At 53.5% G+C, this 23,785-nt stretch overlaps 5 protein-coding genes and 1 non-coding gene across 6 annotated transcripts; 2 read left to right on the top strand and 4 right to left on the bottom strand.

The window, feature by feature from the left end:
* Window positions 1–1,115: 1,115 nt before the first annotated feature.
* Window positions 1,116–3,122, top strand: met11 (Methylenetetrahydrofolate reductase 2; the record flags this gene model as incomplete). Its single annotated transcript, XM_014691180.1, has 1 exon — window positions 1,116–3,122. The coding sequence occupies one exon, from the start codon at window positions 1,116–1,118 to the stop codon at window positions 3,120–3,122; it is 2,007 nt and encodes a 668-aa protein (XP_014546666.1).
* A 295-nt stretch (window positions 3,123–3,417) lies between these two features.
* Window positions 3,418–4,519, bottom strand: G6M90_00g096690 (uncharacterized protein; the record flags this gene model as incomplete). Its single annotated transcript, XM_066131515.1, has 3 exons — window positions 3,418–4,010; window positions 4,108–4,281; window positions 4,414–4,519. The coding sequence occupies 3 exons, from the start codon at window positions 4,517–4,519 to the stop codon at window positions 3,418–3,420; spliced, it is 873 nt and encodes a 290-aa protein (XP_065987676.1).
* Window positions 4,520–5,828: 1,309 nt separating this feature from the next.
* Window positions 5,829–6,917, bottom strand: G6M90_00g096680 (uncharacterized protein; the record flags this gene model as incomplete). The annotated part of the gene is made up of 3 exons (XM_014691182.1): window positions 5,829–6,312; window positions 6,415–6,636; window positions 6,754–6,917. 3 exons carry the CDS (start codon window positions 6,915–6,917, stop codon window positions 5,829–5,831), a joined length of 870 nt encoding a protein of 289 aa, XP_014546668.1.
* A 1,588-nt stretch (window positions 6,918–8,505) lies between these two features.
* G6M90_tRNA00000105 lies at window positions 8,506–8,607 on the bottom strand. The gene has a single exon. It is a non-coding gene; the product is annotated as a tRNA-Ser (tRNA).
* Window positions 8,608–14,466: 5,859 nt separating this feature from the next.
* On the top strand, window positions 14,467–14,589 carry G6M90_00g096670 (uncharacterized protein; the record flags this gene model as incomplete). Its single annotated transcript, XM_066131514.1, has 1 exon — window positions 14,467–14,589. The coding sequence occupies one exon, from the start codon at window positions 14,467–14,469 to the stop codon at window positions 14,587–14,589; it is 123 nt and encodes a 40-aa protein (XP_065987636.1).
* A 3,238-nt stretch (window positions 14,590–17,827) lies between these two features.
* G6M90_00g096660 (uncharacterized protein) lies at window positions 17,828–18,001 on the bottom strand (the record flags this gene model as incomplete). Its single annotated transcript, XM_066131513.1, has 1 exon — window positions 17,828–18,001. The coding sequence occupies one exon, from the start codon at window positions 17,999–18,001 to the stop codon at window positions 17,828–17,830; it is 174 nt and encodes a 57-aa protein (XP_065987768.1).
* Between the last annotated feature and the right edge of the window lie 5,784 nt (window positions 18,002–23,785).

The following is a 23,785-nucleotide window of genomic DNA, read 5'->3' as shown; positions in this document are numbered from 1 at the left end:
AGGCGTGGCGAGCAAGGCAAGCTACTGGAGCTCCCGATAATCGTCGAAGGTTTGAACGCGTGACAGCTTCCGCCAATGCGATGTCTGGTTGGAGTGGCAGGAGCGGCAGGACCCTGCAGGGGCCCCTGCCGTTTTGAGGCGTGGTGCGTCATTCGGCTGTGGGAAGCGACTGCCGCACCCCGTACGGAGTAGCCTCGAGAACTGTGGCACCCGGCATGGCACCTTTTGTGCTAGCATAACATGGAACACAGCTCTGGAACTCAAGGACCGATCCGCGCTTTCAAGCCTTGTCTGAGGATGGCACAATGTGCACTAAGAGCTGCGGTAATCATGACCAGGCGTCATCTAAGTAATTACCTGCTTCTGCCGTCACACACGCCGTCATGATTGATGCGAGATGATAACATCAATGCAAGTGAGTGAGGGGGCTTATGCTGCCCAGCACTGAGGCACCACGGGCGATGCCACGTGCCCGCTCGCATCTTCCGTTATTTATCAATTGATATGTTAATAAATCCCAATGCACTCCCTTCTCGGTCGCTCCTGCTTTCCTGCTCCGGAACCAGACTGGCGCTAGTTAGTAGGCAGTTTTCTTGTCCTTGCACAAACCGGCTGCCCCCACCGCCGTTGTCACTTCGTCAATCAACGCCTCCTGGGACGTGGGAAAAATCTCCTCCGTTCTCGTTCGTCGGAACCAGTGGGGTTTCGCCAGCCTCGACGATGGGCATTTGTGGCTCAATTTCGGCTTTGGGCTGAGCTGTGGGAGTCTTGGACTTTGAACTCCTCATCTTCAGCTTGACTTTTGCGTCGTTGGCCATCAGCTTCAGATACTCCCACCTGTCGCTTGCGTGCCATCATTACTCCTTCAGCTCACTCCGCAAAACGGCGCCTCGGCTCCTGCTCCATCGTCGTGTGGCCAATATTTGCCCCCTCCGTTTGGCTGCGACACACTCAGACAGCAAGATTCGGCGCGTCGCCGCCGAGCTATCTCCGTCACGGCATCTTGCATTGTGGCTGCCCCGGCTTAAAGTCGACTGAGCGAATCCGACTGCGGAGTATAAGTAAACTGTCTTCGAGATCGCCCTCAGTCATTCATTGCCTCCTACACAGTCGCCATGGACAAAATCACAGACAAAATCGCCGCTCTGCCGGCCGATAGAGAGTACTTTTCTCTCGAATTCTTCCCCCCCAAGACTGCCATGGGCTTCTCCAACCTGCGCCATCGACTACAGCGCATGGAACAGGCTTTGAAACCTCTTTTTGTCAATGTCACTTGGGGAGCTGGAGGATCAACAGCGACCAAGTCCCTTGAGCTCGCCGAGCTCTGCCAGCGGGAGCTTGGCTTAACAACGTGTCTTCACTTGACTTGCACCAACATGAGCAAGCGTCTTGTCGACAAGGCCCTTGAAGACGCCAAAGCCCTCGGTATCCGTAATATCCTCGCTCTCCGAGGAGACCCTCCGCGAAAGGAGGAGTACTGCGATGCAGAAGATTCGGAGGACGATGGGCAGCAAGATTTCACATGGGCCATTGACCTTGTGAAATATATTCGCAGGAAGCATGGGGATTACTTTTGTATTGGAGTGGCAGCATACCCCGAAGGCCACTCAGACGAGAGTCACCCTCAGGACCAAAGTTTGGAACATGATTTGCCGTACCTGGTGGACAAGGTACAAGCCGGTGCCGACTTCATCATGACCCAGCTCTTCTTCGACATCAGTGCCTATGACCATTTCGAAAAGACCCTCCGAGAACACCCTAGTGGCGCTTTCAAGACTATCCCCATCCTTCCTGGCTTGATGCCAATTCAGAGCTATCAGATGATCAAGAGGACAACCAAGCTCAGCCACGCGAAGATGCCGCCCGCCATCATGGATCGTCTCGATGCTGTCAGGGGCGATGACGAAAAAGTCAAGCTAGTCGGTGTGGATATTGTCAGTGAACTCATTGACCAAATTAGAAAAATCAAGAACCGAACACCAGGCCGTAGAGGCTTTCACTTTTACACCTTGAACTTGGAAAAGGCGGTTTCCTTTATTGTCGAGAGAACAGGCCTTATTCCCCGCGAATCAGAGAATGAGGAGGCGCTCATTGACGACGGTACTCTTGCGCCTCCGGCAATCCAGGTCAACGGCACCCGAGCTTCAACTCACTCCCGGACATCCAGGAGACACTCGTCTGTTGGTTCTGATCCCTATAACCGAGTCATTGTTGCTGGCCAACCACCATCACACCCTGAATGGGAGGCAACCGGACAAGAAGCGGGCGTGCCGGCTGAAAGCATCAACTCGCGCGCAAACACGCTCGCCATTTCCGAGGGCGAAGGTGTCTTGGGCAGGGAAGCCACGTGGGACGACTTCCCCAACGGTCGGTTTGGCGACTCGAGATCGCCGGCGTATGGTGAAATCGACGGCTACGGCGTAAGCTTGCACATGTCAGTCAATCAGGCCGTGACGCTTTGGGGATCCCCCACGAGCCGCCAGGACGTCAACAATGTCTTTGTCAGGCACATCAAGGGCGAGATATCGGCCATACCATGGAGCGAAGAGGGACTGTCCCCCGAATCGTCAACCATCCAGTCTCGCCTTGTAGAAATGAACGGCAAGGGCTGGCTGACGGTTGCGTCACAGCCCGCCGTCAACGGCATCTCATCAAGCGACAGGACATTCGGCTGGGGCCCAGTCAACGGCTTCGTGTTCCAGAAAGCCTTTGCCGAATTCTTCTTACCATCGGCAGACTGGCACACGCTAGCCGAAAAGTTGAAGGGATCCGACTACTTCGACAGCGTCTGCTTCTACGCGGCCAACGCCAAGGGCGACTTTGTCTCGTCGTACATCAGCGGCGGGCGGTCCACGCGAACCGTCGCAGCGAGCACCAACGCCGTGACATGGGGCGTGTTCCCCGGAAAGGAGATTGTCACGCCAACCATTATCGAGGAGGTGAGTTTCAAGGCATGGAGCGAGGAGGCCTTTGGTCTGTGGGGAGAATGGGCCAAAGTATACGGACGGGGGTCGGAGAGCGGAAAAGTACTGAGCGGCATTCGATCTGATTACTGGCTGGTGAATATCATCCACCACGACTTTATAGATAGGGAAGCATTGTGGAAGTTGCTACTCGAGTGATGGCGAAGTAGTGAATATATCAAAGTAGTCGAGTGTACATTATGGGTATCGAGTGTATTGTAGCTCAGCAAAGTGTAGTCTAATTCGCAGTCCGTTGGCCACGCATCAAAAATGCTCGCCCATCCACGCCAGAAACACAAAAGGCCCCGTCTCACTAGTCCATCCTGCGCGCGTCCAATATGTCAAAAGGGGCTCTGCGCCCGTCTCTCCCTCTCTCCCTCCCTCTGTCCCGCTCCCTCGCACGTCGCGTTCCCATTCACATGCACTCGCTGAATATCCCCTCCAACGATGCATTTCAAATCTCCCCGTCGCCATACGCCTCGATGGCTTCCTCAAAACTGCCCAAGTAGAGATTGGCCCCAAAGGCCGTGGAGAAGACGGGATCGGTGGCGCGCTCGGTAAAGGCGCCGGCGACGGAGGCAGTCGACGGGGAGGGGGCGGCGCCGGCGGCGTCGCCAAAGATGCTCTGGTACTGCGACTCGGGCTTGACGAGGACCACGTCCGAGTCCGAGTCGGGCGCGGCGCCGGCGGCGATGGTAGCGCCCGCGCGGACCGCGGCCTTGCGCGCGCCCGTCTTCCGGGCCGGCGTGGGCTTCGGGGCCCGCTTCGACGGCGTCTCGTCCCTGTCGCTCCAGTCGTCCTCCTCGTCGCCCGAGGCCTCGGACAGCGAGGGCTTGGGCTCGGCGCGCGGGCGCTTGCGGCTGCCTGGCGTGCGGGCGGCGGCCGCGGCCCTGGTGGGCGTCGAGGTGCCCGACGGCAGGGAGAGGCAGTTGGCGACGTCGCCGCCCGACGAGTGCGTCTGGCGCAGCTGGTCGGCGTCCTTTTTGATGCCGCGGAACTGGAACTGGATCCCGTCCGCTGTCGACTGGCCAAAGTACTTGGCTATATCTGTCGCAGTGGGTTAGCTCTTGTCTGGACTTTGGGGGGCGGACGAGAGCGAGGGAAGGGAAGGGCAAGGGGGGGTGGGAGTGTGGAAGGGACGTACTCGTCTTGTCGACTGCGTCCTGGGCCGTGGGCATGTTGTCTTCGACGGAGAGGTGCTTCATGTCGAAGCCCTGGGGGCGTCCTTCGCGGATAATCAAGGCCTGGGCTCTGAGCCGGCGGAAGCGGTGGTTGAGCGCGTGCTCGGTCATGTCTGAGCCGTAGCAGGCGGCGATTTCTGGGACGGTCAACTCCCCGTCCCATGACATAGAAGAAAAGGGGGAGGAGGGAGGCGGGTGTAGAGGGCGGGAAGTGGTGATGGAAACGGGACGGCAAAGGGGGCAACGAGGAGCAAGCCAACTTCACTTACCTTTGTAGTTCCATTTGACGTCCGGGTGGGCGGCGACAATGGCCCTGACCATACGGGCTTGCGCCTCGTAGGTCTTGTAGTTTGCTTTGGAGTTTGTCGGTGCCATGGCGTTTGAGGGTAAAGGGCGATTTCACCGCGGAGTGAGCTGGGCAGACGTAAAAGGCAAGCGAGTGGTATAAGTGAAGCTCGCTTGGTGATAATGACTGGGCTGCCTGCGCATCCGTCATGCGCACAAGGGTAGTTTTGGAGGCAAAGGAGGAAGAGAATTGTGTAGATGAATGTATGTGAGCATGCAGTTGGAGGTGCAGGCGCATGTATATGAGAAAGAAGGAAAAATCCCGTGCCAGCTGGCGCCGGTTGGGTAAAAGTGACGAGGAAGTGAGCTCGACTACACGTTGGTGTTTGGCTGCTATCTGTCCAGGTGAAGGATGACTCTATTGCATTGTTAGGCTCATTTACTAAACTTGTTTCTGGTCAAGCATACCTTTTTTAAAGATTGAGCCACAGATAATCAGAGATGGTCTATCGCGCTGTGAGGCAAACGCTGTCCTGTCCAAGTTGAAGGTGAAGATGGATGGTTGAGGACTCGGCGGCTACTAGGCAGGAACCAACACAGCCAAGTCGCCTTGCCGCAAATTGATATGGCTAATGTTCTCAATCAAGAATGTGTTTTTGAGCAAACGATGCACAAACAACAACCGCCAAGTACATCTGCCCAAGCACCCAGCTTGACTGCACCAGTCGACGTTGGCTGCCTGCAATCTGCAACGCAAAGGAAAAAGTAAGGTGGCTGGGTACTCGCATCCCCCAATCTAGGAGTCGCCTGGTGCATGGTCGATAACCACTACATTGAGCTCAAATGCAACTCGCACGCACACTCACCACAGGGCTCTATAAATAACTGTTTGCACAACATCATCAAGGTAATTGCCTCTTGGGCTTTTATTACAAAATTATTTACGTGCCTTGAGACGCACCGGCGGCAGAATACCCAGTGGCCTTTGCGGACGTGGCTGTACCGCTCTATCACTACTTAACGCCTTGCGCGCCAGGGGGGAGACGCCCAACTTCATCTCTACCCCCGGTCCAACAAGTATCAGACCCGACCAAACCACAATGCTTCATCGTCATGTATGCCCTGCTCTCCACTGTCCGTATGAAAAGTACCAAATGCCTCTTATATCTGCACCTGCACCCGCACCCGCACCGCTGCCCCTCGGCATAAATACCTGTTGCAATCGCATCGGTAGTCGTTACCGTGACTGCTCGTGTGTTATCAACAATGCTTTCATTCGCGTAATAAAATGCTCTCTTGCCGAAGCAATCGTTTCCAATATAATCAAAACATGGTTCTTGGTCTGCAGCCTCGCCTTTCCGTGCCGCAGCCCGCCCAGAACCGTCTCCAAGACAGTCATCTATTCCGCCTCGGTATCGCTGAACGTGGCCCCTCGCTGCCCGGCTGACATGCTCCGCGTGTGGGAATGTGAGGCCCGGTGGCCGCGCGCCCAGTGAGCCTCCTCCATGGCGTGCTCCTTCAAAACGGCCTCGTCACCACCGGCGCCATAAATGAAATACTGGATGCCTAACAAACAATCGCAGGCGGCCTGGAAGCAGCCGCAGACCTTGAAGGCCAGGGGGATCTCGCTCGTAGACGTAAAGAACCAAAAGACCTTCATGGCGTCGCCGCCGATCCAGGCGGCCAGGACGGACAGTCGGAAGCCCTTGCATGATTGCGATTGGGCGTTGGCAATCAGCTGCGGGATGGGCAGGGTCGCCTCAATGGAGAGGCCGAGGTATCCGATGAGCACCGAGTACGCGTCGTAGATGGGCTCCATGGGTCGGAGGAGGACTTCGCAGACGATGAGACCGCCGAGGAGGTAGAGGAGGAAGTGCCAGTATCTGCCACAGTCAAAAAAAAATCAGCAATTTTATCCTGGGGCCGTTTCACGAGCAGCTTAAATTCCACGAGGGAAGCAAAGGGGGGTGCCGGGAGCAACATACGGCTTGTGCGACCGCCACTGCCAAAAGTTGTAGGGCCGTTGAATGTCAAACGGACCGCCTTGTTGGAGACCAGAAAACGGCATGCTGCCCTCGCCGCCCTTGGTCGCAGGCAGCGGCCTGTGTTCCAGCGCAATCTTGAGCAAAATGAGCTGCACCACCACCATGATGAATGACTGCACCAACAGACTAGCGTCGAATCGCGAGCCCGGCCAGTAAAAGATTCTGTACGGAGAAAGGAAAAAAGAAATAGCCTCGTTAGCATCAAGTCCCCGTGTATGGATTGCAACGCTTTCCCGGGCTGTTTGGGCGCATCCGCGCATCGTAGATGGGCAAACATACCTGAAGAAGGAAGCCACCAGCATAATCAACGGGATGTCCAGGGAAAAGCCGGCGCTCGATTTATTCCGATGCATGGCAAGAATCTGGTCGCCGTACGAGATGATGGGCGACATGATGATGAAAAAGGGGGCAATGAAGCCCGTCAAGTTGGTAAGCCAGGTCATGATGCCGGTCCGTCTCCGTCTCTGACGACAAAGGAGAGAACGAGTTGCGCGAGCGAGCGGCGAGTCGGAATGCGGCAGCAAGCGACAGCAAGAAGCATGAAAAAGAAAACTGAGGAAAAAAATCGCTAAACGGCTATGATGAGGCCATTCGCAGAAACGCAGAGAAAAGGCAATGTTTGACTGCAGAACGAGCGCTGGGTGAAGAAATGGGACGTCCTTTTCCTGCCACGGGATCTGGGGGACTGTCAAGTCGTCGACATGGGTTTTTTTTTCAGCGGGATGACTTTCTACAGCTGCTGGAATTCGATGCCCTTTGGCTCCATACGGACTAATTAGTGCCGTCTGTGGCCCTCCTCTGACAAGCGGCGACAGTTGATGTTTGGAGGCACCTGGGAAGGGAGCCGGCCGCCCATTGGCCAGAGAGTCCGTGCACTGTACTCCTGTTGACAGCCCGGCTACAGCGGGGAGCGGCAGTGGGCACATGCAGCAACACCAGACCATACTTCAGCCGGCAGTGGGCGCGCCGCTATTTTCGTACTGGCGCAGCGCCCAGTGCCGTGTTAAACCACTGTGCCGCTAGAGGTACTCGACCAGACGACTCGCGTCCGGTACCTGCATCTGGGCGCACAGCCCTACGAATCGCCAAGTACAGGGTACCGCGTGCCCCATGCACCAGCGAATTGCTCGGCGGGCTCATCAACTCTTTTTGCTGGGTTTGCTGGGTGCGCTCACGCCTCACCAGGTACTTACTTAGACGTGACCATGAGACTTTATACTTGTATATATAATATTCATGTTATAATATATTGGTGTATATATTATAATAGGTAAATATATTTTACCATAAATTAATGCACATGGTACCGAAGGCCAAAAGGCGCAGTCCAGGCACCTGCGTACTTGGATTCCTCGTACTCTGGTTCGCTCCATCGCGCTGACATTGTCCCGAGTTGAAATGCCCGAAACAACGCACACGTGGGCTCCTGCTTCCATGGGCCCAAAAAAAGGGCCGCGCCCCCTATATTCGAATTATCGCATCCATTCATTCCCACGGCCCCATTATCCTCGGCCCCTGCTCGCGAAAGCCGTCTTATCACTACCTAGGCAGTATTGCTGCCTGGGTAATTTTAATATCGATACATGAATTCCATGGAGGGGCATTCCGCTATGCAAGTCATGCCCTCTAGCTGCGCCTTCGTGCCCTCGCCTTGGCCCGCTGCGTATCAAGTCCTCCCTTGGTCATGCGAGCTCGAGTTCACGCCGTCCCGTCAATGCCCTCTGCTCTCGTAAAGCGGCAGGTTCCCGACAGTGCCAGGCGACGCCAGACGCCTCCCCCTGTCCTTGATTATATGGCCACATGTAATTCTATTAATTACTAGGTAGCCAGGGTCTGGCAAGGCGACGGGCGTGTCTGTTGATGCATCACAATGTACTCCAATGAAACAACTTGACCGCCCCTTTTCACCGGCGGAGAAGGTTAATACAATGATGAAAAAAATAATCAAGATGACGAAATATGTGGTGGATCCTCGCAATAACTTTTGTAAAAAAAATTAAATAATAATAAAAAAAAAACATCAAAAAAGATCGACAACAGCCAGATTCGAACTGACGCGGGCGAACCCAAAAGATCAACTTTCTTATATGCTAAGATTCGAGTCTTTCGCCTTAACCACTCGGCCATGTTGCCGTATCCTGCTACATTCCGTTACGTAAGCTTATATATTCTTATACACTTATTCCTCCCGTCCCACCATCAAGTGCACCTCCTGAAACTCGAAACCTCAAAACAGGTGCAAAACACAACGTCGACGCAGAGAAATGTATGAAACAAGGTAGTCGAACAGCTTCGTGGTCCCGAGACTCCATCGTCCCGGCAGCATCCCGGCACAGTTCAACGAGTGTGCTGCGTAGGACAACGCGAATAGATCCCTTGTGATCTTCAACTTGCACTCCTGTCAACACAATCCCGATTCCTCTTTTTCTGTGCAATTACAACTCTTGGACTTGTACTCCCACAGGATCCACCCTGAGACCCTACACAAGGCATTCCTGCTCACTTCTCACCATTGAAATCGCCTATATCCGTCCAAGTGCTCCGTAGTGTAGGTCAAGACACACATATCCCTTCCTATACCACTCAATATAACCAATCTCAGCTCCCCTACTTCAGAAATCCTACAACTAGGTATGTACCACACGTCAAAAGTCGACAAGACACCCCTGTCCGCTGCGACTTGAAGAGATATTTCCTTGCAAGCCTCCTGTTCCAACAACCACCATGGAACAAGAAGGGGCCGTATATAATAACAAGCATACTCTTTTTCGCATTCAAGACGGAAATCAATACAGCAAATATCATATTAAGCCAAGTTGAATCCCCTCAGGCAGCCCGATCCCCCCCATGACAAAGACCATTAGGAAATATCCCCAAGAGGCTGCATATTCAACAAACCAAGGCCAGGAATCCCAGCCCCCGTTCACAACGCACGCTCCTCACAACCAAAACACCACCCAGCGCAGCAAACTGCCACCCGTGTTTCAGTAGTGCGCGCCGAGCCGGGCGATCAAGAAGCTTCACAATAACAAGGCAGCATCAAGCCGCGTGAAGAAGAAGCGGCAGCCGCCAAATCTCCAAGCCCGCACCCATCATGAATATCTTCCGCCAAGTCCGTAACCTACAGTATTTCCGACGAGCAGATATGCAAAGACCGCTTTCAAAAAGTCCATATACAATACCGAAGACCTCTACGCATTGCTAGCATATACACCGTTGGAAGCATACAGTCTCCCCAATAGTCCACGCGTCACAGAATCGTGTCTTCTTCTGCTTCGCTACAGCTCATGAGCCGGGATACATTATCAAACAGAGCACACTTCAGTACCCTTCCGTACTTTTGCCATGCCAAGAGTTCCAGCCAAACGACAGATGCGCAGAAATACATTGTCAAGCGTATAATCTAGGTCAACAAGCCACCAAGAGTAAATTTCCACGCCCTTGAACTACGTGGTCGCCCTGTCCAACGTCTAGTGTACTCCGTATTACGGCTCAACACGCCGACGAACCGCACACATCTACCCTGTATTTATACACTCGTCGTCGTCCAATATACACGGTTGGATAGTCTAATTTGAAGCCAGCACACGTCCGTCCCGTCTAGATGAGACGGCAGAAACACACGAGTGACGAATTACGATTGACGCTTGAATTCCATCATTCACGGCATTCACATCCGTCAAGTAAAGGGCAAGTACGAGCCATCTCCTTTGTAGCCGTCACACGGCATCACTTCCACTTGAACACGTATGAAGTCGGAACTTCACAAGTCGACCACCTACCCTATACCTATACCTATCCCTAGCAGCCGTCGCACACCACGATTATTCCTCGCGTATAACATGAATAGAAAGTGCATGTATTCTTCCGCTCTACAAGACAAAAGACTCGATATAGCCCCCTTACAGAATCGTACAAAACCAAGGGAACATATATAACGTACAAGCCCACGTATTCAGCCACCGTGTATGCTCGGACATGACTCCAGCACAACATCGACAGACAGCACGGCACGTCCAGAGCAGTTACTGGTAATTCCAGCGCATCGCAGCAGGCGAGGCAGGCAGCCCGTGCACGCACCATGTACACTGTATGTATGTATGTATGTACATCTTCAGCTCCATGTCGACAATCGATCTCCGGTCGCGACGGGTCCTCAGCCCAAGACATCTGCAAAGCCTTCCAGAACCAAACGAACCGCGTTCCCCGGAGGATTACGTACCACGCACACCCGAATGCTACGGACCGTTCCATCAAGGACCGTGCGCCACGGAGTTACTCCGTAGGGAGGTTGCTCCTTTCAAGGAAGGGAAAAAAAAAAAAAAAAAAAAAGGAAAACGAAAAAAGTAAAAGCACATGGTTGCAACGAGACAAAGAGCCCAACATGGCCGGAGCAGGGCGTGGGGACGCAATTGCAAAAGGACCAGACGGGTTTGCCACAATTGATACGATACAGCGTTGTTGGCTGTTGGCCGTTGGCTGTATGTATGTAGTAGTTGGCTGTTCTGTTCTGTTTTGTTTTGTTTTGGACCTCGGACAGTGCCAAGTTCCGAGCCAGCTTCTCTCCTTCGCTTTCTCGTCCTCGGCGGTGCGGCTCCTCATAAAGCGGCCCTCATGCTTTCTTGGACTCTTGTTCTTCCACCAACCAGCACGTACATGACAGACACTAGATGCAACCTAATTTTACCACGAGCCCACGACTGCCGGTCCGTGATGCCCTCTTTCCCATCTCGTGTAGTCTTGGCCGCTTGACAAATGGTAATCACAAGCCCTTTCTCCGAACGGCAGCGGCATTGACCTGCCCGTCATCAACCAACAAAAGTTGGGCCGACGCGTCGCACTCGTCGCATTCGTCGCGAGCACGCCCCCCCTCCCCTTCTCCCCCTCCCCGTGGCGTGCGTCCAACTCGCCGCCGGCCTGTTGTTTCGGGGGGGGGGGGGGAGCGCCAAATGGGAACGAAAGGAGCAGTAACCACTGGTTTCGACTCTTCGGGGGCGAATGTAACATTGAGTCTGGTTGGATCGACCTGCAACATGCACCGGCACCAGCACCAGCATCGGCACCGGCATCAGCATCGGCACCAGCACGCCCTCCGTAACTCCGCCATGCCAAGTGTGTCATGCTCGGTACGAATGACACAGCCAGACCAGAGCGCACCTCCTCTGGAGCCGGCTTCAATACCCCTTCTGGACGGTTGCCGTATATGGGCGAATCGCGTGCTGCCCTTGTTCCCCCATAAACCCATAAAGCTTATCATGGCCCGCCATGTGGAACGGAACTCCTCGACTTGTCCGTACTGAGCCTTTGGTCAGCAAGTATCCCCTGTCATCGATTCGGGAGTGGCCCTTGAAGAAGAAGAACCCTGTGCTGTGTGCAAGACACCCAACGGGGTACGGCTAAAAACCCGGTGCCAAAATTGGGAAATTGGGGGCAGGCCGAAGGACGTCTTCGGCCTGGATGGTTTTCCCATGCGGCTCTGCCGTGAGGCCTGAACAAGATGCCCTCGTGCATTTTCATCGTACCGCACGCGCGCTGTCCTCGAGCAATGGGCAGCAGAGTGGAGAGAGACAATGCCGATCGAAAGACGGTGTGTTGCAGATTTCTGCTATCTGCTATCCTCCTGCTTCGTTTGTCCCTTGCTCCGGAGCAGGCAACGACATTGTAACTTACTGTCTTGTCTGTATGTACACTCGTACGGAGTACATGCGCAGCCAACAGCCGTGTTTGTTCTGGAGGCGTCGTCGGAGCCGGTGTCAGATGTCATCACAAGAGCATTGTTCTTCAACAGCTATTGGGGCAAAACGCCATCCTGTACTCCGTACATAGATCCATGCGCTTCCTTGGCGGCTCCTGACGTTGTGTGCAAATGCTGCCCCTTTCCTGGCCGTTGAACCCCAGTCGGTCCGACTCAGATCAGGCTGCGTGGCGATTGACGGGTACAGAGATCCTGTGCAACCAGACTTGACTCTTTAAGTTATGCCTGCCGTGCGTTCAATGTTCGACTTTGTCATGGTCAAGTCGCCACAGCGTCGTACCCGCGCGCGGCTGTTCCAGATGTCCACTCGCAACCACTCAAGTCACCCTCCCGCCAGCCACACGCAAGAGCAACTTGCCAAATAGGGACAGTGCCGGCTCTCGCCTGAGATACGCATGTACGGAGTATGTATGGTATGCATCTCATGTTTTTCCGATGGCCTTGGGGGCTTGGGGCTTGGGGGCTTGGGGGCTTCGGAGCCTGCATGTGCAAAGGGAACCAGAGGCCAGGTCCAGGCAGGCAGACCGCCAGGGGGATGCACAAACTCCTGCTGCTACTCAAAAGTCCTCGGCGTCCAGAACATGCGGGGAATTCTGCGCCTATGCATGTACATACGGAGTACATATGTACATGCGGTCGACGGAGAATTCAGAACTTGGCCAGCATCAACCCAATCAATCCACGGCCGGGCGGCTGGGACGTGGCAGGCGGTGCTGTCCATGTGCTGTTTGTTGTTCAATGTTGTCTTCTGCCCTTCCAGTTGCCACAGACTTTGGCTGTTGCCTACGACCCGGGGATTTGGAACTGGACAACGCACTCGCACACTCGGACAGTTGACACGGACGCCTCCTCTTTTCTCATGGTCGCTCCATGTCGCTACTCGAGGCTTGCGAGGCGGCCCGAATATTTGACACCTCATCCGCGAGGGCATGGCGCCCATCTCAGCAGTCGACCGGCCTGGCCTAGCCTCAGTAGCCAGCCACTGATGAAATTCGCCAGGCAAGACTCTCTTGAACCGAGTTGACATCTGTCATCAGCAGGCGCCAAGTGAGGGGAAATACTCCGTACGTATGTATGCCGTTGGTTCTGTTCAAGGATGCAGGAGTGGCATAACAAGTTACAACCACTTATGCCACCGCCATCCTTCCATCCCGGAGCTCGCTCCAAACTAAAGTTGTTGGTTTAAGCACCGCCTTCACCTCGTCTGACCAACTTGTCGCCCCAGCCGTGTCCAGTGAGTGGTGCTGTAAGTTGCGTGACGCACAGAAATACAGGGGCATTGCCCTGCATCTTTTTGCCCATGGCCCGCATATTGCACCGGTCATACTCCGTACTTGGTCGGTGATTGTTGCATCTGCCCATCAGTCAGCCGTGTGTGCCCAGGTATGTAGTAGTAGTCGTGCCAGGTTCGGGATTTCTGCCCAGACCAAGACCAACACAACAACCATCGTCGTGCGTCATGCTCAGCACACGAGCCATGCCCGCTGGCTCCGCCGGATTCATACGCAAAACGTCACAACACAAGCTTCTGTTGCATGCTGACATTGGGCGCGTGTCGAGAAAAGGCTGTGGCCTTGGTGCACACACAACAGCTGAGGACAGGGTCCAGGAACCCGGCTTGACGTTGAGCCTGAAACTCGTGCGTGCTCACATTGGCATGCTGTAGCGCCTACAACAGCCGTAACGGTAACTACTGCGACTACCTATAACATGTGTGGTTGCACTTGATGGGTGCCCACCGTCCCGAGATATAACGGACCGTGGTATTGTCTGGTGGTATTGCCGCCGAGTGAGCAAATGCAGTCACTCGTGGCCGTATCAGCCCCATGGCCGACTGCCTCCTTCGTCAACCTGCATCGGAGCTCCCGCCGATGTAGTGAATGCCGCGCTCGCATGTTTGGTATTTAAGGGTCAACTGACCACGGTACCAGGCGTGTGTGTCCATGCTGGTGCCGTCAAAAAAAAAAAAAAAAAGAGACATGGCGTCTCCACAAGAAGCAATGAATCGCATCGTTGACAGAATCCGCGACCGATGCCGATGGTAGCGTTTCCGCGGCCCAGCCAGAAATGGCAGGTTCCTTTCTGAACCCGACAGTCTGGTTCGAGAAGCAGGCCTGCTGCCCAACAGCTACCGTCGTGACTGGGGAGGGTGTGTGTGTACCGCTTTTCTTTTGTTGGTCAGACCAACAGAAGAACTGTCTGAACCAACAGCCAACATATACGTATGTATATACATGATGATGGACAGCGTGGCCGTCGGATCCGCTGGCTCCGGACGGTCGCAAAAATTCCTCATTCTGAAGCACCTGGGCGGCGTTGGACACAAGCACTGGGACTCGTCTCTCGGCCGAACAAAATAGACGAGGCCATGCTGGAACTGATGCAACCGGATCGCTGGGCACCGCACCCGCGCGACCCAGCTTTGCCCGCGTCCGAGACATTTTCTCGGGGGCGGCCAGACGGTTTCGATTTGCAGTCGCATCGCTGACCACCGCTGCAGCTATGTACTCCGTACTCGTGGTATGTATGTACTACTACTCCATGCTGGCAGGCACATGCCATGGCACCAACCGTCTGATGGATCAACACCGTCCAGCGGACCGAGTAGTGCTGACAGTCTTTTCGATAGTCTTGCCGGGGGACACATTGCATCGAGGCCTGGAGCTTTCTTGCTTGTGAAGCCCGAATGGTGCTCTAGAATTTCAGCCACTGAAAATGGCGCCTTCCTGTAATTTAACTCTCCCCCAGGAAATCAAAATATATCGCAGGAAAATGCGGCCTGATGCGGATTCCTGTCTTCTATACCAAGTATTGCTGGCATAAAACCACGACACCAAATCGCACGATGCTGCATGCGAGGTATTGGGATTGCGGACTGTATCAAGACGGTTAATGTGCTGGTAATACCGACCGAGATATTGGTCCCTCCAAGGGTAACAATGTCAATCATGTCCATCCGTAGACGTCAAAGGCAGCATGGCGCCACTATTGGATAGGGGCGGGTTCCACCATTTGCGACACGAGTGCAAATAGATTTTGACACTTTGTTATGGCATGGGGATACGGGAATATACCTAGTACTGCTGCTGTTCATTGTTGGCATGCCAGAGAATCCCACCAACCCCATGACAACATGACGCACACATCTCCGCACTCCGCGGCGGTCAGCCCCTGGCTGCTCATCTGTTCGTCTAGTCTCTCTGTCATGGCTGCGTGTCTATATATCCATAAACTTGTTAGCGGCAAAGCATGGTCTGATCTATAAATTAGAGCTGTTGGGCAAGGATAGAGATCGAGTAGTAGAAGGATCGTGGCTCGCTTGGGGGAAGACCACGCTCTCCGCCCAATGACCAGTCAGACCCTGACCGTCACGGAGGGTGCAGATAACATGATCAACTACCTACCTGGGTACCTAGGTAGGTACCTAGGCGGATAGTGGATCTACTGAATCAAACTTTTCATGTACACCTTGTAGTACTCGCTCCACGAGGAGCGGCGTAGGGTTAGGGTTATCTGGTGAACAGAGCTACCACTATCGGCCACGGCGCCTTTTGGAGTGGGGATACTGCACCTGCTACTAGTACTATCATTGTATACATGTACATAGTATGTATGTCCCGTCATGTTGGGCCCATGAAGGTTTTCCAGCTTGGATTGCCGTCACCAATGTAGCGTTACTCATCCAAGTGGTGACATACGTATGTGCAATGTACGGAGTATAGCAGGCCATAAAGGGCGGGTGTACTCCGTACCCTGTATGGCCTCCGGATAGATCAAGGCTGTTTTGCCATGGCCGGGCTATCTGATAACCAAGGACTGCAGCAAAACTGCTTGTCCGGTAGCTAAGGTCATTCCAGGGAATGATACTCTGTACGGAGTACTGGTCAATGATAATAATAGACATCCCAGTAATACTCGGTACTATTCAAGTCGTTTCAAGGTGCCAGCGTCATCACGCCACAACTTGGCAAAGAGCATCGCGGACCCAAGACCCCATCACAGCCTCGTGGCCGGCTAACCCTGAATAAGGCATGCATCGCGACGGTGGACCGTGTTATTTATTGCTGTGCGCAGACCAGCCTCAAGGACAATATTGATATGTATGTACTCCGTACATTGCTGGCTTTGAGGTGACGCCTGGCGATCAAGTCTAGAAACTCGCTACCACGGCCTGCCCCGTAGAAGCAGCTTCTCCTTTCTTGCTCGGTTGATTTGCCTCGGCTTGAACAGGAAATGTTTATCTTTGCGGTCGTGTCTTTTCTCACCGAGGTCAGAGTTTGGGGAGTTTGCTCATCATTCCAATCCCACGTAAAATCCGGGCAGTTCAAAGACGGCGCCCGTGGCAGGGTCTCCGGTAAAAGGTCGACTGGTGTTTGACTCGCCTTAAACGAGCCTTAGCGATTGGCTGTCGGCCGTGTCTGTGTGCCGTCGTCGCCTTTGATCACTGAAAGGGGCTAGACGATGTGACCCTATGTGCCGGTGGTGCACATGGGCAGCAGATGCGGCCCGGTACAGCCATGCTGACCGGATAATATGTACGGAGTTGGTACATATGGGCCAAGGCTTGTGATCCATCCGCCTCTCTGTTCACTGGAGGGAGTGCCGGTCTACAGCGTCACGACCAGGATGCCACGCGGACCTGGCTGGCGACATGCTCGCATCGCCACCAACGGAGCTAGTGGCCGTAAGCGCGGGATCCCCCCCCCGGCTCTATTGAAAAGCCAGCTTTTCTTTCCCCGGCTCCACGGCGCAGAAACTGGAAGCGCACCTGGTTGCTGTTTTTAGTTTGGCCCCGGCTTACAGGCGACCGGGGACCTGTCGCAATTCTGCGGCCCTGCCCAGGCTTGCCTCAGTCAAACGAATTGTGCCATAGTAGTCCCCATTGTACGGAGCACTTCTCCCGCGGCAGACACTCTTTCCCGAATTTGATAAGATTTCCGGACAAAGGTATTCCTTGTGAAACTAGAATGTCGTTGAGGAGGTGTTTCTGAATTGTCTGAGAACGAAAAAGGGTTTTCCTTGCTATCCTATCCCTCTGAGCATGCGGATTCAGGATATGAAAATGCACATGCCGCCGGACAGACGTCTGTCCTATCCCTATAACAACTCCGAATCCAGTGCCCAAGCCCCAATTACCCCGTAGCACTTCCCGAGTTCATATTTGATGTGGATATGTACCGATGTGTGGGCTTGGCCATGACTTTTCTCGGAAAGTGTTCCGCGGAAAAACACACAAGAGGGCTTTTCAACGCTCGCCTTGTCTTGTGCCGAGCCATCGAGCCACTGAATGCTGGACGTGGAACGGTACGAACCCCAAGCAATAATCCCAATACACCAATCGCCAATGTTTAAACCCCTCTGTGTCCGCGCAGCCACGCAGATCCAACGACGATCAACTTGATGTTCATATTGTAATTGGTTTTCCCTGAAGTTGGTGGCCGAAAGTTGTTCTCCATAGCGTAGCGGCGGCACTTCGATTGGGAAGGTGCCGAGTGGTGAATAATATTGGAACCTTGTTCCAGCTTCCAAGGGATATGCCCCATCAATCGTCATCCAAACACTCCTCGGGGTGTAGAGGGTGTACAATGACTTGCCGCATCACCCCCAGGTGCAGTGCACGTTGGACCCGGAGCTCGTAAAGCACACGTTGTCTGTCTCCTTGTATAACAGGAGTTGGCCGACAGGATGAATGTCACTGCTGCTGACTGCCTGTTCATAGTTGACGTTGGCCGCCTGTTTCGCCAAGTCCTCGGATGCATGTCCCAGGCTCATCATAGGTCTCCAGGCCAGTGCATTGCGCTGGCTTCTGCATTTGACGTGTTTGAGCATATTCTGTACCGCAGCTTTGCCCGCGCCCAGCCATGTAAGAGGTTACCGACCGCACGGAACTGTGTGACTTGGTGATCAATTCGAAGAACCTTTGTTTTGCAAACGCCGAGTGGGGTCAGAGCAGCGAGTCGACTGACGAAAACCGACCAAAGGGGAAATCCGTCTAAACTCCTGCGCCCAACCTCGTCGTGACCGTGTCCGCGGGTAAGAATTATTGGCGTACCATGTCAACACCAACATGTTGTTTGACCGGCCAGGTCAGTTGTGGATGGACGGCCAACCGTGTGCTCGCCTTCTTTTTGCCGCACCCGGCTCCGTGGTGAGACCGCCACCAGACCGGCGAACAGCTGGCGTCCGATGCAGACATGTATTCCATCTACCGAGTACGGAGTATTGCTCCATTGCTCCCAAGAGACATCAAATCAGAGACAGGTCGACGTGACTTTCCGACACTCCATCATCAAACCGCTCCCTCTGTCATCTCTTACATCGGCTCAGTCCTCAATGGCGTCTATGAATACCGCGTTTCTGCAAAAAGCTGCTTGTTACCCTGCCTATCCGCGTGATCGTAGGGATAATTTGATGGCACTAGTAGATAGCTTTGACCTGCCTGTGGGCTGAGGTAACTTTTCGGCCTGGCCGCCTCGGTGAGCGCTGGGCGCAGATATCCCTTTTGCAATACTAGTACGGAGTATTGAGGACTGAGCGCACGTCTCCGTCCCTGTATCCGCTATGACGTTAGGACTAATCAGGAGGAACTTCTGGGGTGCAACAGCCTTCATCGTTAAGGAATTTGCATACCTACTCCGTACTCCGTACATATATACATACATATTAACGCAACCACGGGCGGGCTGACCAGTCTCCTAAATGGGGTCGCATCTGCCAGGGGGGAAATTACCTCTTCAACACCGAGACGCCACAATCCGGTGAGATAGTGCAATATGGAGCAACTAGGGTGTCGTTTCTGACGAATTACTTGCATGACGTTGTATTTCTTACAATGTACATATATTCCGTCTGGTTATCATGGACGCTCCCGACAGTCGGATTTGAGGTGCGTGAGGTTTCTTTGTCGTTAACGAGCGTCACCGGCATGCGTTTGTTGTGCCACTCGTAAGCGGCAATTTCAAGGCAGAGCTTTGACTCTTCTGCACTTTAGCCGTGTGCTAGATCTCGGCACTCATCAGCATGTAACACCGCCTTCCCCAGTTTGGACTGATTAGTGGGCCGGGAGTTGTACCCGTAGTCAGATGGGTTCTGAACACGAAATACCGAGGTGGTTGTGTACATACGCCATCACCGCAATGAATTCCGAAACAGACTTATTGGCTTATTATGTATGTCTTTTCGGCAGTTTGCGGTGTAACGTCTTTGACCTGTGGCTTTGGATCTTCACGTCCTATGCCTCTTGACGGCAAAGTCTACTGATAGGAGAAGTCGGATGCCGACAAATGACGCACCAGGCGGCACTTGAGATTAGAGTGGAATTCCAGCACCAAGATTGGCCATTTCGGTTAAATCTCTTGTGACTGCCAAGTCCCAACCGAAGGCGATGTCGCGGAAATCATTGCAGTCCGTTGTGGATAGCGTAAGAACACGATAATTGACAATGGCGAGTCTGTATCAGATAGGCTGCCGAGTCGTCTTTTGACTTGACCGCGCTTCGCTTCATCACGGCGTAAGCATTATTCAAGGCCACGAGTAAGCGAAAGCGCTCAGCACTGAGCACTGAACAAGCAGTGCTCAAGCCATTTCCCAGCGGTTCGGTGTTTTTGGACTGAACTTTGACTGCAGTGAGTCGTCCGATCCTGAAACGGGTAGGGGGCTCCCCGGAAATTCGTGCATGCGCTACGGAGTAGACTGATCTCGATAGCACCAGTAGTACTACTATCACAGCAATGTCAGCCCTGAGCAATTAACCTAGTATTGGGCATCGCTTTTGATGACACCATCGTCCGACATCCGAGTCCCTCTCTTCCGCAGTCATGGTTGTCTTCGGAATTTACCAGCAACAGGGGGTAGATAGCAGAAAACATCGGAGACTGGATAGAAGTGAGTGGTGCGTGCCGATATTTTCTGAAACCACCCACCAACTAAATGCCCACTATTAAGACTTCAACAGAGCGTCGCAGGCCCAAATACCTCGCCCAGGGCCGAAGTAACTCGCTATATTCGCTTGAGAAGAGATTTATCGAACAAAATTGGAATGGCTTTTACGCAGATGTTAGTATTTGCTGCTTTTCTTCAAGGCGACGAGCATGGCTGCTGGTCTTGTGAAGCCAAAGCAACAGCTTACTGTACCTTTCCCCCGTAGGCCCTCGACAGAAGTTCCCCTCCTCCTCAACCCCTGTTAGAGGAGACACGTTACACAGCACTTCATAGTCTAATAGAAGATCCATTAGTTGCACAGCGTACATAGGGAGTAGTCCGAGTGTAATTTTTGTCCGGGTCAACTAAAAATAAGTCCATTGCAAAAGGAAACTCCCTGTGGTCAGACACACTGAGAGAGGGCCAAGACAAACTCTGACCGGCGCCATAAAAATGTCAAGGTCAGATAGAATCAATAGGACACCGCTGGCAGTGGTGATGAGGCATCATGGCCATTTGTCTTGGATGTTGCATAGTCCCAAGGGGCCACAGCCATTGGGTCTAACATGACGTACCTTCTCTGATGAAGCCGACCCTAACCCTGACTGCGTCAGACACATATTACCCGGGACACTTGGCGGTTTGTTGGCCGATGTGGTTTCCGTGGCTTGAGCAAAATTCGCTAGAGTGTTGTGGGCGGTTCATCGGCCCTATGTTGCCGAGTGACAGCTTTGCTTAGTCGTCGCCAAATCACACCAAATATGGCTACGCTTGGCCGGCAAAGCACGGCAAGGAATCGGAGATGGTTCTATATCAGGAAATCAACGGCCGGGTAGGTCTCACAACTGACCAATTCCATGCCAACCCGAGTGGATCTGCGGCTTTCGCAAGCGCGGGCAAACTATGTACATACGCCACGGGGTGTGCCACTGCGAAAAGGGAGGCGGCGAATTCCTACTCGTCGTTCGAGATGAATCCAATCTGGGCGCCAGGTTGCAAGGGCATGACGAGCTCCCCTGCCAGAGTACGCAGTAGGTGCTTCTACATAACTGCGATATTCCGATTTTAAGACGTCTGCGCCAGATAGGATAGTTGGGTGCATTCATGCCGGTGGAAATGTCATCCGAGCGGCCTCGTGATGTTGACGGACAATGGTACTGAAAAATGGCAGTAGGCATCCCTCTACTTAATGACACAGGCCTTTTCTTCGCCGGCAGGGAGCGTGAAATTCGAGCCGGTATAATACCCGTCAGACATTGGATGTGTGATCCAGTGGAAACGGCTTTTGGTATGCCGGCAGTGAGGAGACAGAGATGGCGCAGGGACCGGCCCCAGATTATCAGAGGGACAGCTATTATGCGCCACATATCGCGGTCTGCCGGTCGTGTCGGCGGCATGGTCTTTGGCTCCAAAATTACGCCAGTATGGAGAATCCGGTAACGACTGGGAACAAGGAGTGACTGTCTCGAGTCAGTATTTGGCCATCTTCTCCTACGGAGTACTCATGCTAGGAACCTGATGGAGTGAGCTCTCTCCTTATCGGGGCTCTCAGATGAAAAGTTGGTCTGTCCTACCCCCACCGGTAGAAACTTGATGGGTTCACCCCATCAACAGAGGCGAGGGATGTGCTGCCACGGTTCGTGGGAGTCAATCCCGGCCGGCATGAGGTCGCCGTCTCCTGACGTAACGTGTCGGTAGTGACCGACTGGCTGTCACTTTCTTCCATGCTTCTGCGTGCCGTCGCATCTGAGCCGCACCACACAGACTCATATGGACTCAAGACTTGCCCGCCACTGCCATCACCCCACGGCATTACCCACAAATTATGCTGAATTGTTACCTTTCTCTGACTGAGCTGATACTCCATTTTATGTCGTGCCCTGGCAGGCAGAGCATACCGAGTACTGAAAGGGAAAATGCGAGGCGTTGACTACAGAGACCTTTCTCAGAGGTGCCGTCGGTAGCGAGAAGCTGCGTCGGTATATTCATTCACCGAGACCAGTTTAAGACAACTTGAGTTGGCGATTTCTCCCGTCGCAGTCGCCGTGGCTGGGGGAGGTGTACTTGTGGCGTATCCAGTCATCCCTCATGGCTTTCAAATTCCTCGCCCACAACATCGTGTTGTTGCAATTATGCAACGATTCGTAACATTATCCAGGACACGATGTTGCAGCGGCATACATTGAGTCCCCTTTGCGCTCGTTCTCTGTTGGGCATGGAGAACTGCGCCATCATCTCCCTGCTCTTGCCCACGATTTCCTACCCCCGACCACCCGTGGCAGATAGTTTGATGCATGCGGCCGGATTCGTCCACGCAAGCATTAAGCGAAATTCAGCCTGAGCCGACAAGTACGGAGCACTTCTGGAGAAATGGGCAAGCCCCCCGAAAAGCCGGTTTCGACTTTTCCGTAGTACTGGTACTCCTTAACTGTCCAGCTGCCCAGACTACTCCCTAATCCGAGACTGAATGAAATGCCACCAATGCCGTAGTGATTACTCCACTGTCGTGATTTAACATTTCCCCCAAAGGAGCCCAAGAGCATCGAGAAGTGGAGGCACGGACGGGTGCAAATGACCATGAAAATAGCCTTTCCACCGTGCTCAAGGCTACGTGGCGGCTGAATACAAGCTCGATTTCGGATGTCAGAGCACATGGTGCCACCACTAAACCAGTAGTAGATCCGAATCATATCCTTGATCAAAATTGGAAGCCTCTTGGTCAAAACGTTAGCTTATTGCTCCCCGTAGAACCATCACCTGTAACAAAGTCAACCACAGAGGAGACATCAACTCCATCCATATCGCCCGGAATAATGCTTTACTCGAACGTCACACCAATACCAAGGGACCGGATGACCCTACCAAACACATTTTGGTGGTTCTCCGAATACCCTGCTCGGCGTGAGCTTATTGTAAGAGGCTGGACCCTTGCATCCAACTAAGCTGTGTCGACAAACTCAGTTGTTGTCACCAAAGGCAGGCCCGACGGGCACTTTTGACCCCGTGCGAATGCGCGGGGTGTGGTGACGATTAATAAATCTGGAGCCAACGAAGCCGACCAACACGTTCAACCAACCACAAGCCTTTACAAACGACGTCTGCTTTAACCGTATTGGTTTCCTTCCGCCATCCGATTCCATATCTCCAAACATGTCGATTGACTATGTCTTCATTGGATCATCAATGCCACGTGAGCAGCATCTATGAAATCTTAGCATCACTGTTGATAGTCCTTGGTCGCCGAGTGCAAATTTCACTACAATCGGCCGTTGTCAAGACGAGAATGAAAGTGCAGCACATGTGGCGGTTCTTGCTTTGCTTTTAATATCCGTAGGACTGACAAAAGTTGGCACGCGACGCATTCCTGCCAAGGTAAATAATTTCGTATCTTGGATCTGAACGCTCCATCCTGTCCCGTCCTCTCCGAGTGGTTGGGCTGGTGTTCAGTTGGGAGAAGAAAGAGACGTTTTCGAGCGGGATGGTTCCGTGGTCCATGGTCGTCCTTGTCTGCTGCATCTCGTCCTCGTTGACGACATGGCCCCTAACATGTTGGAGCCATTGCGGCTGGCCAATTCCAAGCCACCCCTCTAAAGCCTCGAAGTACTCCGTAGCCACACCTCCAATCTATGACACCCC

Source organism: Metarhizium brunneum, chromosome 6, assembly GCF_013426205.1.
Source record: "Metarhizium brunneum chromosome 6, complete sequence".
Classification (NCBI taxonomy): Eukaryota; Fungi; Ascomycota; class Sordariomycetes; order Hypocreales; family Clavicipitaceae; genus Metarhizium; species Metarhizium brunneum.
This window is presented reverse-complemented; position numbering and strand designations above follow the sequence as displayed.